Raw genomic sequence first — 20,809 nt, 5'->3', positions numbered from 1 at the left:
CTAATGTATTGCAATGTTCAACTTCCTAATATTATTATCATATATCTTTATTTGAGTGGCTTTTCGCCCTTGGCGGATTCGTCACTAACTTACTAATATATAAAAACATTTTGGATACAATAATAACTGATGCTTTCTCAATACAATATTCAATTATGTTTATTTTAAATCAGTCTTCTGACATAGGATTATTGATTGAAATATATTTTATATTTGTATAATGTTTAATAGATGGAAAAAGTACGGCAAATAATTAAAATATTAACCTAGTAGAAATATTATACGATTATACATTTAATAAATGAATTTTAGTATAGTTAGATGAACAATTCAATTAAAGTTTTAACAAGTTAAAACTTATTATGAAATTTGATTAATCATTTCATACTGTTTTTACTTTGTGAATAAACTTTATTTATGACCAGCATTGAAATAAATTTTCTCACTGTGCGCTATAAATAGCCGACTGAGTTCAGCTCGCATCAGTACCGAACAGCAGCAGAAGTAATGCGCTTATTCAGTTGTTGATCAGCATAGCACGTGTTGATTAGTTATTGTTGAATAGAAGCTCAAGCATGATCAATAATCAGCTACAAGAGGTTTATATTGGGCACTGGAAGGCTGATATATAAATTCAAGGATGGCGCAGATAGCAAGGTATACCGCTGACGATGGGAAGGTCTCGAGTTTGAATCCAGTATTCAGGTAATTATTGAAAGTGTGGTTATTAATTCATGGTATAGGGTAAAGGTATATATTTGATGTATACAGTGTTTGATGTATACAGTGTTAGCTATTTTTAGTCATTTATTTGTTTTCAATCAATTTTGTGGCAGTTGAATAAAAGCTGAGATGAATGCTTATAAAGCGATTTTGAAGTTGTAGAATGAAGTCAATATACAACGACACGCTTTATAACTTCTCCAAATTTGTGTGAACAACGCCTGCACAAAGGCTTCACTTGGAAATAATTAAAATGTTGTTAAACATTATGCTGAATTAAACTGCAATAATGTAGTTTGTTAAACTAGCGTTGTTAAATCATCAATCCTTATTAAGCTAAGTGAAACCTGAATAAACATCATTACAATATATCATTACAGTCACTAAATGATAAGAAGCTTAATAATTTCGCCAGATTTGCTTGTACAATGTGTGCGTAGCAGCTGCAAAGTAATATAATAAAGCAACTATTCAGTATGTAGTTGTGAAAAATTGCTTAATAAATGATTATAAAATAGGCAAATGTTTCTTGGGGTGTTTCTTATATTTCTTCCATCGATTTCACTAGGATTTCCTTCAAGATATTTCCTTTTAGGATATTATAAAAAAATCTAGCATTATTTTCTCTTACATTTTCTTTACTGAATAACTAGAATTTCCTCTAAAATTGTTGTTCGGAGTTTCTTTAAACATTATACGAGGAATTTCTCCTTACTCCGGAACATATAGGTATTCCAAATGTTTCTACTAAGATTTCTTTCCTGAAGTTCTCTAGAAAATGTTTGATAAATTTCAATATGGAATTTTGTTACAATTATTGTTAGAATAATCAATCTAATTCCTGAGTAATATCTTATATAATTGTCTGAAAAAAACTAGAAAATCTTCAAAACGAATCTTTGAAGAATTTTTGTAAAGAAATGATTAATCACTATAGTATTTGATAGTGTGGCAATAATTTGAGAATAGTTCAAAAGAACTGCAAAAGTAATTCGTGAATGAAATGTTGGAGAAATTTTTAGACCAAATCCGGGAGGAACTTAATGAAGAATCCCTATTCGCATTTATTGAGGAACTCTCGCAAGACTATAAGATTTCCCGGAAAAATCCCAAGGTTTTTTTTTTGCAAATGTCTTGAAGAATAACTGGAGAAATCAGTCGCGGAATTCCTTATACATAATTTTCTGGAAAAAAGCTTAAACATTTATCAAAAACTCTTAACATACAATTCAAATCCAAATGCAATCCAAATTTAATTCAAATCCAAACCAATTCCAATCCAAATAAAAAAAATCCAAATCCAATTCAAGCGATAAATCCAAATCCAATCCATATCTAAGTCAAGTACAAATCCATTCAAAATTCAATGCAAATCCAATCAAATTCCTATTCAAATCCAATCCCAATCGATTTCAAATCAAATTAAAATCTAATGCAATTCCAATCCAATCGAAATTCAAAACCAAATGCAATCGAAATTCCATTCAATTCCAATCGAATCGAATTGAAATCTTATCGAAATCCAATCTAAATGCAATCGAGATCTAATCGAAATCCAATCCAATCCAAATCCAAATTTTATCCCAATTTGACGTTTTGTTTTTCCACACGACCAAGCTTATTGTCCCCTTAGTTGGTCTCGTTTTGTAGTTAAGGCCGGTTGAAATGACAGTTAAGACTCAGGAACCCAAATTGGTTTCTTTTGAAGAATGGTTCAGGAACAACATCTCGATAGCTCGCTTGATTTTCCATGAAACACCGTCAAAGAGAAAATAAAAACTTGTGCAACTTTCCGCTAGGAATTTATTAGTATCCTTTATTTTCACAGTTTCGTTTGTTGGTTTCTCCCTCCATTGGAAGGCTTGAAAATTAGATTACAATTTGTTTGAATTCGTTCTTCGATACGAGTTTTAAAAAATAAGGGACTAACAATAAATTCTCGCAGATTCCTACTTCTTGGCCGGGTTGGACAGCTCTGCGATGGCCTTGGCTTCCTCTGAAAGGTGGACAAATGATAAAACGTTAGCACGATCAAGTAAGAAATGGATGTATTCTGGACGATTCTGGAGGAATTACTGACCTGCTTGCTGGCGTTTCTTTTCCTCGGCCAACTTCGCGTCACGGATGACTTTCTGCTGTGCTTCGACCTCACGAATACCGACTTCACGCTTGGCCAGACGCTGCTGATGGTAGGCTCCGTACGCCACACCGATGGCCAGGAACGACCAACGACCGAACTGAAATAGATTTGGATAATGTAAACAATTTGGTGGCAATGGACGGAGAATTCGGAGCGAAAACTAATGGGAGCGACAGAAAAGTCTCGATTGGAAGAATCACCGATCTCCCATCTTCCTTCCAAAAAAACTTCTCCGGTACCCGCTCGGAAGTAACCAGCAGAAACATTACATAATGGGAAGGAATTAAATTAACATCAAAATCAGGGATAATATAATTCCGAATTGTATCTTACCTTGATCAGCGGGGAAACACGAACTGGAGCACCGAGATCTGCCATTTTTTGGGGGTAAATTTAAGGTTTTGAATACGGAAAATTGAAAGAAACTTTTCCTCCTAAAATTTCCACACTTTGCGAGAAGACGGCAAATGTCGTGTCGAATCTGACAGACAGGCGGGAGAAGTATCAGCCAAAACGTCAAACCGTCTGCTGTGTGGTTGTGTTAGTGGCGTTTTCGTTCGGTAAATCCCGCCGCCTAGGCTGATTTTTTATTTCGATGAAACAAAATTGTTGCACGGCTTCTATGATAATTGCTAACACGGATGTAGTTTATGTTTAATTATTTAAATAAATTATAAATAATAAATCTCGCATATCTTCTGATCTCGCCCTAAAAGCCATCGGTAACCATGTGTGTAGCTCGTTGTTTCTGAGCATTTGAATGGATTTTCATGTTATTTAACAATGCTATGGTAAAGAAAGGATCATTATCTAACTGATGATTTGATGATTGATGATGATTTAGATGGTTATTCTATCTTTTGTTCAGAAACAACGAGCTACACACGTGGCTACCAATGGCTTTTAGGGCGTTATCTCAGAATATGCGAGAAATAATCTTCATAAAATTATTGCCGATAGCTCTACAAACAAACGATGCAATCAAATTGCGGATCTAGATTTGGGTGACCATATGAAAATTCGGAGGACAACTTAAATGGCATCGGGAATGAGACTGATGTAGTGGTTATAACACAAGCCTCTCACTCCGCGGACCTGGGATCGAATCCTTTTCCCGAGCTAGTCAGTAGTCACTTATGACGAAACGTTACAGTGACGACTTCCTTCGGAAAGATGGTAAACTGTTATTATCTATATTTTCGAGACTTTCAGCCGGTTAATAAAAAATCTGGTTAGTAAAGATAAAAAAAACTTGTATGGCTGCATCTGACGTTTCGTGACAGCGAAATCAGGGCTGCATATGACGTTGCTTTTTTTCCTCTTCGCGAGTCTCGTCTCAAGACGGAACCAAAATAGAATATATCCTACTTTAACCCTTCAGTCGTCGCGCGGTTTGCAACCGTCAGAACCAACACGCTGGTGCTGTGTATGATAAGCGAGGTTGGTCACCCTATTCTTGTAGCCCGCCTTCATTCTGTCATAAGGATTTGTTACACAACAGCAAAACAAAAACAAAATTTGTTGCAAAATTTTACGTACAAACTTATCAACAATAATTTAAATCAATTTTCTAGCTTTAAACTAACTTAAATCATCTACTATGAGCAACTTACGGCGAGAGGTAACATTGGGTAATCATTTTGAATAGTTTTGATCTATAAAATTTTCCTCATAGACTCTGAAATGGTACAAAACGCTTCAGCGCACCAAAGATCAGGTGTTTGCCGGTGATCATCGCACCATTGAAGCGGCTCGGCAACGCATTCGCGAGGAGTTTTTGAAGAATAAGGATCTCCGCGAGGAGAAAGATATTCAAGAGGTGAATAGTTCTGCCATAGATTTCTAACAATTAAATAGGATCATTTGATTCTTCCAGAAACTTAAAATTGCAAGAGATGTCGATATTGAACTGCGCAGCACGGTGGTCCAGGCGGTGAAGGGCGATGACAATGTCTATCGTGAGTGTTCACATTATAATTTCACTCTTCATTAGGTTTAAATCAATATGAATATCAAATTGTAGATGCCAAAATCACAAGTGATACGAAAAAAATGGAGAATACCATGTTCGATCCGAATGCTGAGCTGCCGCCACCAAGGACGAAGAAATGCGGAGGCGGCAAAAAGTAGTGTTTCAATGTTGAGATTGCAGGCAAAACCTGTGTGTAAATATGAGTTAGATAAATAAAAAAACATGTTCTTTCGTGGTTTTTCACGTACCTTAAAAAAATCTTTCGTAATTATTGTCTTTATATCATTTATCATGGCATCTTTTCAAGCATAAGCATAGATGACCGTACAATTCGTAGTTGCTACCCCGTGATTGACCAGAACAATCGAAATTACCCAGAGATTTAATGAATGGGGCTTGAGATTAGCTTACCATTCTTCAATGTGAACAAATCGAGAGCTCAAAATTTAAAAGTCAATAACGGCACCGGCCACGTGTTTACGGTCATCGGGGAAGGGAAGGAATGTTAGACAACTGTTGTTTTTAGAGACCGAGAACACCTCTGCATTTCAACAATTGGCATGGAAAGGATATTGAATTAGTGGGATAAGATCTGGGAGTCACCAACGTTTGGTGATGCGATTCATGATATAAATAATCACGCTTAACCGGATTCGCGATATTATTCCATAGTGGTTATCACGCTCAATGGTATGGGTGCCCTAGTGAAGATGTAGTGGTGAATCTTAGAGGAAAACAATATGCACTCTGTCTCGAAAAACCAGGGTGGGTGTACGGCTGTCAACTACAAACAAAGCTCGCCTAACAATCATCTCTCGGGCGGGCCGTCCCAAACAGCATCATCTCTCATGCGGGCCGACCCAAACAGCACAGGTCGCAACGCGGACCATGCCAGACAGCAAATGCTGATGCATTTCAACACTCAAACAGCGGGATGCCTAGCAGCGTTGTGAGCTAAACGAATACATCCACAAATCATGAACGGTAGGCGAACCTCGTTGCGTATACCCCCCCTGCGAAAAACGCCCAGAATCCAGGTGTAAATTTTTCAAATTGGGTGATATTTCCATATGCATTTTGATGAGTCTGGAAAGAGTGTGCAAGTTTCTTTGAGTCATACACAAACTGTGTATGACGAGCGTATGCTAGTCTACGTGTGTTCAAATGTCACTAAGCTCTATACTCTCATGTGGGGCCCAGATAGCCGTAGCGGTAAACGCGCAGCTATTCAGCAAGACCAAGCTGAGGGTCGTGGGTTCGAATCCCACCGATCGATGATCTTTTCTGGTTGGAAATTTTTTCGACTTCCCAGTGCAGTACCTGCCACACGATATACGCATGCAAAAATGGTCATTGGCACAGTATGCTCTCAGTTAATAACTGTAGAAGTGCTCATAAGAACACTAAGCTGAGAAGCAGGCTCTGTCCCAGTGGGGACGTAATGCCAGAAAGAAGAAGAAGAAGATGTACGCTGAACAAGTGTTCATCACTCGCCCCCGCAAGAGCAAGCAACGCGATCAATATACTTACGATCCGCAGCGCTTTTTTATTTACATACGCGAATGACGCGCGACTGGTTCGCTCCTGCCCTCAGCGCCCGCTCCCGCAGGTGCAAGCGTCAAGATCGAAGGATCAAACACTATTTTTTATCATGGCATCTTTTCAAGCCTTTAAAATGTTTGTGAGCAAATGTGAAAGTTTCGATAAAACGAAAATTATGTCATGTGCAGTTCTGAATTAGTATGAAATAACTGAATTGAGTTAAAAATCTTCAAATTAATTTAATCTTTTAATCAAATTCGTCTACAAGAATATAAAAAAAAAGAATTATGTTGCCAAGGTCGAAACGTACAAAAATCGAATGGATACTGATGAATATGCAATGTAAGTTTATTTGGAGGACTGATAGGTGTGAGAAAACTTGGAGAACTGCACGATATATTTGTGTAACTAAATGAATACTCTATTTTAAAGATACGCCAGCGATAGAAACCTTTGATTTTCTATCATAAGTGCATACAACTTGTCATATCAACTAAACTCTACTAAAAGCCTATTTAAACTTATCCGATGCATCCACCTTACGCACTAAAGAAAACACTTCTTTTCAGTTATCCAATGTCAGTACTTTTACAAATTCAGTCATGTCTACCTTAAGTCACCGCCTGCCTTGATTATATTAATTATATTATTCTTTATTACAACATTTAGGCCATCCTGATTAGACTGGCCCAGCTCAGTATGGGAGAAAAATAAAGTTGTATGATTCGACGGGGCACCCCCCAGGACTATTTCTTGGGGTTAGAGGAAGCCTTTCTGAAAAATTCAGCTCATTTGGTCGTTCCATGAGCTGGCGCATTTGAATTGAAATTAATATGGGATTTTCAGCTCAAACATATGAACAACAGCACATCATCTACTGTTTGGTTCATGAAAATTGATGATCGCGTTCAATTGGACACAGAATGTCAAAAACACTACTTGATGTAATAGCGAAGAATATTGTAGAAGATTGTACCATGATCAAAATTAATAAAGCTGGTGTTTTAAGCATCTGAAGTATATCATGCAATACTGCTTGTATTTCTTCAACATAGCTTGGAGGTAGCCACTAAGCGAATCATAGCCACCTATGACGCTGGGCGAGCTGAGGCACATGTCGCATGCATATAAGTGACTGTACGGGAGTGCTGATCTAAGCCTAACTTTCAACAACTGAAAGAGTAATGAAAATGAGATTAAATCCAGATACAACCTTCTGCAATTATGTTCATTAGGGTATCAACTAGTGTATTTGTCATTCTGGGCTTATTTAAACGCGAATAATTAGTATACGGAACGAAACAGTGCCATAGGATCAATTTTCAATATATTTGAGACGAATATCCCATACAAACTTCAAATCGAATGCGCCAGCTAGTGGAGCAACCAATTGAGTTGAAATTTTGAGAGAGCGTTTTTCTTACCCTAAGGCTCATATCTAGGGGGTGCCCCGTTGAGTTTTACAACTTTTTTGTTTAAGGGCCAGTCTAATCCTGATCAACCGATGTCCTCATCGACAGTTTTTCGTTTGTTGAATTTAGATCTACTAAATTATTAGGCGATACCCATAGTTTCATATTTCCTGGTGAGCATACAGATTGAAAGGGAAGGCTAGATGCTTGAAAACCTTCTATATCCGTTACTACATAAAAATCATTTGGTAAAATTTTTTGGATAACAAACTGTTTTAAGGACATTAAAATCGCCTACCTTATACTCAGTTACTTTTTTGCGTTTTCTATAAATTGCCGATTTACTATACATTTGATTTTTCTGTATGATCTCCATTGTCCTAATTCTTTCAGATTGTAAATCAATTCTTCTATAATTATTATTGAAATTATTTACAAATGCCTCCAAGTTATTATCAACAAAATTCAAATTTCTTTGGAGTGATCCAAATAATAAAACACTTGGATAATTTTTGATTGATGTGTTTTTAAAAATATACTCCATTCTGTTTAACAGATGATTTTATTTCAGACCAGTATCCATAATTAGTTTTGATAGCGTTCTATTTACACGTTCTGCTTGTCCATTTGCTTCTGGAGTGTACGCTGCAGTTTTAACATGTTCAATGCAATTTCTTCCTACGAACGTTTTGTACTTTGATGAAGAAAAACAAGATCCTCTATCAGTAATAATTCTAGCTGGTTTACTGTAATAATTCATGTAATTTGATAGATTTCTTATAATTTCGTCTGTATTTGTCGTTTTTGTAGGATAGAACTTAACATATTTAGTAAATGCATCAACAACAACTAAAATGTGATTGAACCCTCCACTAGATTGTAGTTGGATCGGGCCAAAATGATCTAAATGAATTGTATTAAATGGTTCATTACCTTTATCAATTGGTCGGTGTTCAGACAGACTGGATCAAGTGTTTTTAATGGCTTTAGAAAAACGTACCCAAGGCATTCGAAATATCAAAATCTTTGCATTGATCCCTGTAATATTGGATCTTATCTATTGGATTATACATCTGTATCAAAAAGGCATCGGAAACATCAGAATTGATGGAGCCCTTAGCAAATCTTTAGAACGCCAAAATATCATCTAGTCCGGTCTGTCTGGACACTGACCAATTGTTTTTAAAAATCCTTCTCTTTTACCTTCCATTGGACTATAAAAAACACAACTTAAACAATTTGAAATATATTTTTTAACGATCTTCCTCATATGAGAAAACCAATAATGATTTTTTATTTCTAAGATTGTTTTATCTATACCAATATGTCCATTTTTATCATGACAAATTCTAATTATATTATCAATCATTAACTTGAGTATTACTAATAACATTATATCATCAATCTTTCTGAAAAGAATACCATTTCTCAATTCAAAATTTGGAAGAGTAGTACTTTTAAAGTACTGTTTTCAAGATGCTGTTTTATATTTTTCAATTTATCATCTTGCTCTTGAGCCAAAATAACATTCCTTTCAATGTCTTCTGTATCTAATAAATTAATATCAATATTTTGTAGTATTTCGTAATTCTTAGTCATATTTTGTCTACTTAAAGCATCGACATGTTTCATTCGTGCTTCATCTCTACATTCCAAAGTGTAGTCTACTAATTTTGGGATTGATTTCTTTCTTTAACAAATTTTGTGCCAATGCATTGCTATCGGTAAATACAGTTAACTCTCCCTTACTCGATATTCCGTATCTCGATATCGAGTTAGAGAACCATAGTAAAAGTTGGTTTTCATGGCTAACTCGATGGTCCCTTGGAACGCAGTTGCACTGCTTTTGTGTTCTGTAACTCGATACCCCCCTAACTCGATGGTCCCTTCAATATCGAGTAAGGGAGAGATGACTGTATTTTAAAATTCATCCCAGATATATAAACATGAAAACGTTTTATTGCATATACTACGCAAGAGTTTCTAACTCGAAACTATGTAAATTGTTTGTATTTTTACTAAAATAACTAAACGGATGGAAATTATTATCTTCTTGTTTTTGCAACAATATTGCTCCAAATCCATATGAACTTGCATCACAGTGCAGTTGAGTTTCAGCATTTGGATTGAAAATACAAAATATTGGTGCAGATATTAATCTTTCTTTTAATATTTTAAAAGCATCACATTGATCATCACCAAAATCAAATACTGTATCCTTTTTTAATAAATTATATAACGGTCGAGCTATAGTAGCAAAGTTTTTCATAAATTTTCTAAAATAACTCGTTAATCCTAAAATTCTTTGGATATCTTTAACATTTTTTTGGAACAGGAAAATTAGACACAGCCTCAATATGGGATTTATTTGGGCGTCTACCAAATTTATTGAACGTATAGCCCAAGTAATCAATTTCCTCAAATACAAATCTGCATTCTTCCAAATTCAACTCTAAAAGTTGTTTGCTTAAAATTTGGAATACTAATTGTAGAGTTTACAAAAATTCTTCAAACGTATCAGAAAATATAATAATGTCATTAATATGAACACAAAGTTTTCCTTCTTCAATCATTTTTTTTTGAAAATTTAGTTTATGAACCTTTGAAAAACTGCAGGAGCATTACATAGCCCAAAAGGTACACGTAAATATTCATACTGGCCAGATGGAGTTTCAAATGATGTATATTTAGTGCACCCAGGATCAATTTTGATTTGATCAAAACCTGATTTTAGATCTAGAGCCGAAAATATTTTTTATTCCTTAATTTGTCTAAAATATCTTCAATTAATGGTAAAGGGTAATTGTCTCTATGAGTTTCTTAATTTAATTTACTTTTTCCGGCATCAACGCACAATCTTATATCACCATGTTTTTTTCGGTATTAAAACTATAGGGCTAGTAAATGGAGAATCACTCTCTTTAATAATGTTTTCGTGCAAAAGTTCTTTAATTTTTTTCATCTGCTTTACTTTTTCCGGCATGTGACAACCTTCTAGGCTTAAAATAAAACTGAGTACCGGTTTTCAAATTAATTTTCATATCATATTTAGTTTTATCCTGCTTAGGCTTCTCGGAAAATAAATAGTGTCTTTTCAATATATCCAAAAATTTTACGAACTGATCGTTACTTCCGTCATCGAACATTTGCTAAAATTTTTGATTCGTCGACCGCACTAGTAGGTTCCATTTCTTCATTGATTTCTTCAAGCTGTTCAGCATTCAGTTTCTCGATGATTGGAGTGCTGGATATACTTATATGGTTTCTCTCAATAATTGTTCGAACCCCGGGTTTCATAATGGCATCATATGACGACATGGTTGAACCAGGAACGACAAAAAAACTTACCTTAAAAAGAATGTTTTGAATATGATGAGTTGGTCCTCTGATGAATCTTGATGCACGCAAAGCCATTTTTCATATCTGCAATATCTTCGACGGAACGGTAACGCCAAGATCTGTTTTTCACTGTAATATTCACCAAAGGATTCGCCAAAATGCCATGTTCTTAATTCTAACTGTTTATATAATTCCATTGAACTGGGTTTCACCGAAAAATTTTCACCCATTTTATTAAACCACTCTTGAAGATCCATTTTCATCAAATCCGTCTGTGACATGGACCAAATTTGCGCATTCCCTTTCAAATGTTTCAAAACTATAGCTTCATAATACAGTCGCCTCTCCACATCTCGATATCGAAGGGACCATCGAGATAGGGAGCGATCGAGACAAAGAACAATTTTTTGATGAATACTAGATTGAAAAACACTCCGTTGACAAGAAAGTAATACACAAACAGACGTCATTTTCCGCTCCTTATTTGTTTTGAATCCCAAAACTTTGGTCTAGTAACCTTCGATATTGATCATATCGACATACGGAGAGAAAATTGAGAACGAAAAATCAACAGAAACACATCGAAATATGGAGATATCGAGATAAGGAGGATATCTAGATATGGAGAGTGAAAATGTATGCAGACTTAAGGGACTTGAAATTATCGACAAGGAGAGATATCGAGATGTAGAACATCGAGATGTGGAAAGTCGACTGTCTTTTTGCAATTACTCATCGTAATAGGCTGTTTTTCATCACGCCAATCTGTCATGAAACGGCCTACTTTCCTGCACTGAAGTATGCAGTGCGGGAATAGTCATAACGCAACTGAAACCAGTGCTGTAATGATTCATTACGCAACGCTTTCTCATTACGCAACTGTTTTGAGTTGCGTAATGAATCATTACACAACAATTTTTAAGAAATTGTAAAATGATGGTGAATGCATTCCGATATAATTTCTGATACCCTCAAATGGTCTTCTACGAAATGGCAAAAAATGTTGTACGTAACTCGTTGCAGAACTCGATTTTTACAGCACTCGTCGTAATTATCCTACTCGGCAACCCTCGTAAGATAAGTTTACGACTCGTGCTGTAAAAATCATCATTCTGCAACTTGTTCCGTAAACTACTATTGATTTGTTATGCCAAGTTCGCAAAATATTCAAAATTATCACAACTGCTTCCCGAAAAGTCTGGTAATAGGTAAAAAACTTCATTTAAATTGAACGTTTGACTATGTTGTCCTCCTGTAATTGTTCGAATTCTCTCTGCTTCTTCAAACTTGAACGCATTCTCTTGAAATTTCATTCCTTTCCGCTTGACTAACGCATTTCTTGCCCAAAGATCCATCAAATGATATTTGAAATCCAGAATTGTTTGCTCCGGTTGGATTACGTAAATTCGCAAAAGGAAGTTGGCTTCCAAAATTTTCCGAATCGTTACTGTCCGAAGACTCCTGGCTTCTCGAGAACATCTTTGGCTTGGGCAGTATCCCACTTCTGAATTAAGGCTCAAGAATCCATCATTCAATCATCAGCAATCATCAAAAATTAAAAACTAGTTTATTCGCTCAAATTTTAAGACATCCTCATGAAAATCTATCATCGCAATAGAGATAGTAAGTACAATGCAATGATATATTTTCTTGAGCATTGCTAAAATTTTGAACAAAAAAAATGGTTTTAAAAATTGGAAAAAGGATGATGGTTATTTTCCTCTTAAATAAAATACTTCTTTTCAGTTTGAGGGTGGTTTATTCAATGTCAGTACTTTTACAAATTCAGTCATGTCTACCTTAAGTCACCGCCTGCCTTGATTATATTAATTATATTATTCTTTATTACAACACACACTTAATTTGGAATGCCGAATCCCGGCTAATTTTAACCAAGATTCGCACAGCTTGAGCTGAGATCCCAGGAAATAAAAGCCGAGTATCAGTAAATCGTGCATCGTTGCTCAGCAACCGTACAATTTATTAGCTGGGCCTCGGTCAAAATTGAAAAACTGAGATTCGCACAGCAACAAATCTAAGTATGTAAGTTTTAGGAAGTAAAAGTATTGATTCAGAATTTAAAAATTGGATCATTTTTGCGATTATTTCTTTAATTTCCACAAAGATTTTTTAGTATGGTCAACAGTATAAGATTGACATGCATTGAAAATGTTTCAAAGAAATAAATGTTTATTCTCACTTGCAACGATAAGAACCATCCCAATTAATGTTACTCCGCTGATCAATAATATTGTCTGTTTCATGGACAACAAAACGCGCCGCCAACTTTCAAACATACCGATATCGTCGCCAGCAAACACATCAAAGGAGGTAATTTGCCGTTATGTTGGTAAGATGTTGAAACGTCAATTTCGCAGCGGCTGGTTGGTTATCGACGATTTTGGCGACAGTTTCACCGGTGACGATTACAAATCGTCGCGTTCGATAAGGTGCGAAATTTACAATACCCTGTGTTAAAGTACTTTGAATTATCACAAAATTTATAAATTAAAAATAGGTTTGAATTTGAAAAAAAACAATATACCGTTATTGTCAAAATCTGTAACAATTTGTTTGAGGCTCTGCCAGAATCATTTTAGGCTTGCCTGAAGGATACTTCAGAAAAGAGGACATTTAGCTTTACTGCACAGGGCTAATGCACAGGGCTAATGCACAAATTATGTCACGCTCCAAGCCACGCGTGACAAGCCTTACAAAATTTGCGGAGGACTCATACAAAAAGCGTGACAAGAAGGGGGGGGGGGGTGTTGAAAAAGTTGAAATTTAGCGTGACATAATTTGGGTACCATCCCACAGTCAAATTAGAATGCCGATCTCAGCTGTGCAAATCTCATTTAAAGCACGTTTGCTGACATCTCAGCAAAAGTGACGTTTGATGTCAGCGACACCCCAAGGTGCTGCTATAAACAAACCTGAAATTTTGCTGACATATCAGTTAAAATTCAGTTGCTGACCGCTTGGCTGTGCGGATTTCGGTAAAAGAAAGAAAATTAGTTAAAAAAAGGGAAGACATTTCAAAGTTTTGCCAGATTATAACTAGGGGAAGGAAAGGAATGTTAGTCCAAAGTCTACTTAAGAAGATGCAGGGATTGTGTTAGTAGGGTATGGTGTATACAAAGGTGTAAATAAGGATCAGCTCAATTCGACAATTTAGAGCATTATTGGTAATGAAAATAGTATGCGTAACAATTGATTTTGAATTTACATGAACACTTCTGAAAAAGAACTTGTTATTAGTAGTATAGAAATAAAACACTAAAATCTACGATATCGATTGATCCTTCTTCTTCTGCCAAACCCCGCAGGGACAAGCGTCTCCACCATTACTTCCTTTACATATAGATTACTTGAAAACCCATAAAATCATTTCTTTACTACACTCATAAATAAAAATAGTCACAGCGCTTGATTGGTTTTGTCTCAAATTCGTCTAAAATCAATTAAGCCGTAGCAATAAAGAGTTGTTTTTGAAATTTATTTTCTGTCAGGAACTCCACATGAACTTTCAAAAATTGATGTTCTGTATCTTTTGTAATTAGATGACGTGGTTTGTGAGAACGAGTCAATAAACGTAATCATCTGTAAAGGCTTCAAAGAACTAAAATCAATTACATATAGTTTTTTCTGATCGAATCGGATCTGAGCATAAATTTTGGACTAATGTTTTCAGTTATAAAGTCACTTTTAGTCACTATTTTGATAATTTAAGTCATTAAAGTCACTATTATGTTGCTGTATGACCGCTACCAGCCCTGTAAACATGAGAACCACAAATGATGATTGAGTTTTGGAGCTATGGAAGTATCAAGATATGGAACACACATGCAAATCAGTATTTTCAATGCAAAGAAATTAAAAAAAAAATACCGCAACGTTACAATATTTGATAATTTAGAAAATTTAGTTTTTATCGCTCAAAAGTAAACCGCTATCCTTCATATTGCTATGAGTTAAGGATTCCTGAAGAATCTTCCAAGCATTCCAAAAAAACAATCCCACAAGGATTCTGAAAACGAAGAAAAAATCCTTCAAGGATTCTGAAACAATCCCACAAGCCAGAATCCTAAAAGAATTCTCCTTGAGGGATTCTTTCAGAATTCTTGCGGGATTCTTTCAGAATCCGTGTGGGATTCTTTCAGAATCCGTGTGGGATTCTTTCAGAATCCGTGTGGGATTCTTTCAGAATCCTTGCGGTATTCTTTCAGAATCCTTGCGGGATTCTTTCAGAATCCTTTTGAGATTCTTTCAGAATCTTTTTGGAATTCTTTCAAATTCTTTAAGAATCCGTGTGGGATTCTTTCAGAATCTTGATGGGATTTTTTCAGAATCCTTCTGGGATTCTTTCAGAATCCTTTTGGGAATCTTTCAGAATCCTTGTGGCATTGTTTTAGAATCCTTGTGGGATTCTTTTAGAATCCTTGTGGCATTCTTTTCGAACCCTTGTGGGATTCTTTCAAAGTATTTGTGTGATTCTTACAGAATCCTTGTGGGATTCTTTCAGCATCCTTGAATAATTCTTGTGAGTTTTCAAAATTATTGTACTATTTATCCAGAATCCTTATGAGATTCTTTCAGAATCCACCTGTCCATCAGCAGTGTAAGAAGAATTCAGTTCACTAGCGCTGGATTAATTCATGCAATTTCTCCGATGTATAAGCGACACTAATCGCCGTCATCTAGATGCTCGCTGTTTGCATCCCCGAGTACCCATCTTATCCACCGCGAAAGACGAGACAGGACACCGTTATCGTCGTCAGGAATCAGGATAGGACGAAATGCAAACGCAACCGGGGACCGTTGTTCTCCAAACAGATGATGTAACGCATGCGCTCCGGAACGTATCGATTTTTCATAAAAGTTGTTTGTTGAATCATTCCCAATCGGCCTGGCCATCAGAGCTTAGTCACTCCTGTCTCTCATTGTCATCGGTGCGGTTGTCGTCGGAACGGATTCTCGTTTTCGGACGGCCAATTCTCAGTTCGTCCAAAAAGTTGGACAACGTTGAGATTTCGATGTTTCAGGTTATTTTTTGAACAAGAATTCGTCGTTCGGTCGTTTGTGGGTGGAGTCGGTTTTGATTAAAATATCGTTCCTTGTTCATGTTAGAAGATGTAATCGTCTGGTACCAGAAGCAGGAATAAAATGAGATAACTTCGCGAGTGCATTATTGATGAGTGGAAAATTGTGTCCTCCCATTTGGTGTACTTCCTGTGTGAAGTGATTCTGTTCCTTCTGAAAGCTGAAACAAAGAAGCGAAAAGAAGTGTTCTCCGTTCGACAACAGCCAACCCGTGGGCGACCTGCCAAGCTTCGACAAGTGCAAGAAGAAAGTTGGCAAACAGTCAATCGATTTTGTAGGAAAAAAAAACCCTTCGTTGATAAAGCACGACATCCATCAGTGAGATATCAGGCAAATAGTGACCCAGGCGAATGGTGATTCAATTATTCAAGCTGTTTGAAACGAGCTCTTCGCGAGTGGTGCAAATCTAACAAACAGATATAGGATACAGGAAGCTGTAAAGCCAGCTTTCGCCTATAAAAGTTCGGACGCGACGATACTCTCCGATTCGGGGGAACAAAAGGAACAGGACACAGGATGGCTTTGGATTTTGCAGCCACATACAAGGTGCTGGTGCTAGGCGACTCTAATGTGGGAAAAACGTGCATCGTGCATCGATACTGCGATGAAAGATATTACGATACGTACATTTCCACAATAGGTGAGTAGTTTCTCTTTGGCTAGGTCAGCTGAAAACCGTGATTTATGGAATATTATGTACGCTACATGAAATTTGCATGCATTAAAAACTACGCAGCATCCTTACAGACTTCACACATGGATGTTTTATAAACTCGGGACATTATTTATTGTCTTCTTGAAGTCTTTCAATTTATGAATAGGTAAAATAAACAGTAATCTGCGGGAACATTATCATTGCAAATAAAATTCATAGAGTATCAACAAGTTGTGATCTTGAAAGTTTAAAGTTCAACATATAGCTGAAGTTATACTAGAACTCTTTTGAAGATAGAACCTTAAAATAATTTGCAAAATTTGTGACCCATCCGAGGTTAATGAGAATAAATAGAACAAATAAAAAAACAATCTCCCACATCTTATTTTTAATATTTACGATAAAAATAGTGTGCTGTGTTACGATGAAAATAGTGTTAGTGCTAACATTATAGCTCTAAAGTATTGGGAATATTTTTCGAAATTCCTACATAGTAATTTCCATATAAACCTACATCGTTTTTGGGCCACCTTTAAATCACTACCGAAAAAGCTAAACATTTCGCACTCATTTTGATCGTAAGGATGGTAAGAAAAGTATGAGCGATTGGACTTTCAAACTTTTTACTAGTGTCACTAGTTTACATACAAACACATTCTATAAAAAATGTTCTGTTATGTTTCGAGTCCAAGAACCGTTTAAGCTTTCCTAAAACCTCATTTGTGCATAAGATTTTTGATCTTTGAGCGTGAAAAAACTGTGGACGAAGAAGGGCTCGAAATATAAAGATGTGTAACTTAACACAAAACTGCCTAACATTAACAAATGCCCCATGTTAAAGAAGTTAAGAGTATAAGCTGACAAGCATGTTTTGTCCCAGTGGAGACATAACGCCAGAAAGAAGAAGTCTTTATTGAAGGGTTGCTGAAACCATAGTCGTTTTCAAAAATATCATAGTACGTCTAGTTTTTGAGAGATTGAATGTTGAAGATGCATTATTTAAGGATTTCAGTCAAATTGCATGCATTGTATGATGATTTTGTGGGGTGTGGGTTTGTAGATTTGTATTTACATACAAAAAATCGACTTTTTAATAGAAAAAAATCGACTTGAACATTCGAGTAAACTTAGCAGTAAAAATAGATTAAACAAGATTACAATACTTTGATGTGATATTGTTTAGTTGTCCATCTGTGTGGTTATTTAAATATGTTTCTAAGATTTCAACGACGAGAATGATCTTTGAGTGCACAATTTTGCAATTTAAATCATTGCAACTATTGTTACAGCCGGCCGAAAGCAAACAAGCATTTCAACATATAACATCCATTGGGAGCATAACTGTCTCATGTTAAAGAATCAACAAGCCAGATAATTTAGTCTAAAAATCAAAAACGAGTTTTGCTTTCACTGTGAAGATTTCATGACCAAATATGTGTGACAATTTTTTTTTACGTTGGATAACGTCTTACGGCAACATATGGGGGTACAATTCAGAAAAACCAAAAATTGAGCATGTAACGAAAAATGGTCAGGTTTTGACCGCTAATAACTCAGTCATTTATCGATAGATTTTCAATATTTATCCATGAATCGATTGGAAATTTATCTACGCGTCGATTCAAATGGAGGACACTATTGATTATTAGCAACAAACTATTGAAGTATCGTAAAACGTTGACCCCTTTCTTATCTAACCAATCACGTTCAAGCACATTTTTCGGTTCCGCTTCCCACTATAAAAGCGCACCGCACCCTGCTTCTTCCCTCATATCAGTTAGGGACGAATGACCTTCGGGTTAAAGTCCCTCTCAAACAACAACAACAAACTTCTTCCCTCATTCTTCTTTTTGCCGTCAGACTGTGAACACGGTCGGCAAGCAAATTTCGAGAGTCATTCGCGTCCTCAGTTCAGTTTTCAATAGGACGCGAATACAACACGCATTAGAACCGAAGAACCACGCATTTCGGAGCCGCAGCAACTGAAGCCGCTCATTTGAGTGCACCAGCCAGCATAATCGTTTTCGGCCAGAAATCGTCGCTACCAGCCATTGCTCCGCTGTCATTGCCATGCGGGAGGCTAGCGTGGTCATTCTGGTTCATTAGATCGAGCGGCACAGCCGTCACCGTCCGTGTAATATTCCCTAATTTGTTCGAGATGGCTGAAGAAAATCGACCAAAGCCGCTTGTTGAAGCGCACATCGTCATCCGCACCGCAAATCTCATCGGGCGAGGAGGATTGCAACCAGTGCGCCGTCAAAGTGTGTCTGTGTTACGCAAATTCAACAATTCAATCGGCACTTTTCAGAGCCAACAAATGTGTTTTAAAGAGTTGATTGTGTAATATTCTTTAATTTGTTCGAGATGGCTGAAGAAAATCGACCAAAGCCGCCAAAATGTGTCCGTGTTACGCAAATTCAACAATTCAATCGGCCCTTTCCGGAGCCAACAAATGTGTTTTAAAGAGTTATTTGTATAATATTCCCTAATGTGTTTACCACATACTTGCTATAATCTCTTAATTCATCTCATAGCATCATACAATAATTGATTTATTACGAATAATTGACAATACGGCAATTTGAAGCTGTTTCCGAGGATGCTGCTGCAGTGCCGTCGGGTTGCAATAACAGCATAATGCTAATCTGTACCAGTGTTGCCACATTTTTTCCAACTCTTATCTGTGTTTTCGACTGAAAAAATCTTTTTTATCGTAAGTCAACCTCCAAAAATCTTGGTAAATATCTGTGTTGTAAAATAATCAAATTTTCAATGCTTTTATTCAAAAAAAAAAAAGACTCTTTACAAACGTATTTCAGCTGTTCTTGGCATGTCAACAATTGTTAATTTGAACTTATTGTTCTAGATGTAAAATAAAAATGCGTTATTGTTTCTAAAACTTATTATAACTTGAGTTTTTGAGAAAAACTAAATAGAGTAATAGCATTTCTGATTTAAATCTCCCAAAACCATGTCCTTAATTCGCTAAATATCCTTAAATCTTTAAAATCTTTTTCTATCTCAAAAATCTGTGATCTGTGATCACAGATATCTGTAGGCAAGAACAGTAAAAAATCTGTGTAATTACAGATAAATCTGTGTATGTGGCATCACTGATCTGTACATCCCTTACCCAGACATCAGTTTCATATAGCCTATTTCCCAGATAAGAAAACGAAGAATATGAAAGGAGGAGCATCATCTGCTATTCTAAGGGTATAAAACATCCCTCCCTCGTTGAATCTGGTTTGATTCTGTTTTCGCTTTCGAGCTGGTAAGAGCTCCTCCAAACCTGCTCAGCTCCTCGCCACCAGAGGCAAGCTGTTGTACGAGATGGCTGAAGAAAATCGACCAAAGCCGCTTGTTGAAGCGCACATCGTCATCCGCACCGCAAATCTCATCGGGCGAGGAGGATTGAAACCAGTGCGCCGTCAAAATGTGTCCGTGTTACGCAAATTCAACAATTCAATCGGCCCTTTTCAGAGCCAACAAATGTGTTTTAAAGAGTTATTTGTATAATATTCCATAATGTGTTTACCACATACTTGCTATAATCTCTTAATTCATCTCATTCCATCATACAATAATTGATTAATTATTAATAATTGACAATACGGCAATTTGAGGCTGGTTCCGAGGACGCAGCGTAGTTAACGTCATGCAATCGGGTCTTGTACACAGCCCCGTTTGATTTTTGTATAGAAATAATAATAAATTAAAATATAAATTGTATAGCGCGTGAGAAATCTGAAACCCCCTCCCCCCATGAACCTTTATGTAATAAATGGATGACCCCCAAGGATATTATTTCCATCTATTAAATGTAAGGACTAAAGAATATGATTATCTCTGGGATTATTCATAAGGAACGGTCGCATTTCCCAAGTGATCCATTTCATTCATAATTTTCTTGTCAATTATCGCAG

The 20,809-nt window shown here is 36.3% G+C and overlaps 3 protein-coding genes across 3 annotated transcripts in view; 2 read left to right on the top strand and 1 right to left on the bottom strand.

Annotated features, from left to right (window-relative positions):
- Positions 1-2,506: 2,506 nt before the first annotated feature.
- On the bottom strand, positions 2,507-3,367 carry LOC5572696 (ATP synthase subunit e, mitochondrial). The gene is made up of 3 exons (XM_001660465.2): positions 3,197-3,367; positions 2,804-2,960; positions 2,507-2,719 (listed from the first exon to the last, which is right to left on the bottom strand). Exons 1-3 carry the CDS (start codon positions 3,239-3,241, stop codon positions 2,673-2,675), a joined length of 249 nt encoding a protein of 82 aa, XP_001660515.1. The 5' UTR covers positions 3,242-3,367; the 3' UTR covers positions 2,507-2,672.
- A 959-nt stretch (positions 3,368-4,326) lies between these two features.
- Positions 4,327-5,093, top strand: LOC5572697 (complex III assembly factor LYRM7). The gene is made up of 4 exons (XM_001660466.2): positions 4,327-4,484; positions 4,539-4,682; positions 4,740-4,821; positions 4,887-5,093. Exons 1-4 carry the CDS (start codon positions 4,464-4,466, stop codon positions 4,991-4,993), a joined length of 354 nt encoding a protein of 117 aa, XP_001660516.1. The 5' UTR covers positions 4,327-4,463; the 3' UTR covers positions 4,994-5,093.
- A 10,942-nt stretch (positions 5,094-16,035) lies between these two features.
- Positions 16,036-20,809, top strand: part of LOC5572699 (ras-related protein Rab-8A) — a 32,605-nt gene continuing 27,831 nt past the window's right edge. Inside the window, exon 1 of the mRNA XM_001660467.2 lies at positions 16,036-16,868. Coding sequence (XP_001660517.1) covers positions 16,745-16,868 — 124 coding nt within the window. The 5' untranslated portion in view covers positions 16,036-16,744. The remainder of the gene's footprint in view (positions 16,869-20,809) is intronic.

The sequence above is a fragment of the Aedes aegypti genome, chromosome 2, assembly GCF_002204515.2.
Source record: "Aedes aegypti strain LVP_AGWG chromosome 2, AaegL5.0 Primary Assembly, whole genome shotgun sequence".
NCBI classification, from domain to species: domain Eukaryota; kingdom Metazoa; phylum Arthropoda; class Insecta; order Diptera; family Culicidae; genus Aedes; species Aedes aegypti.
Note: the sequence above shows the minus strand (reverse complement) of the source record. Positions and strands in the feature narration are given on the sequence as shown.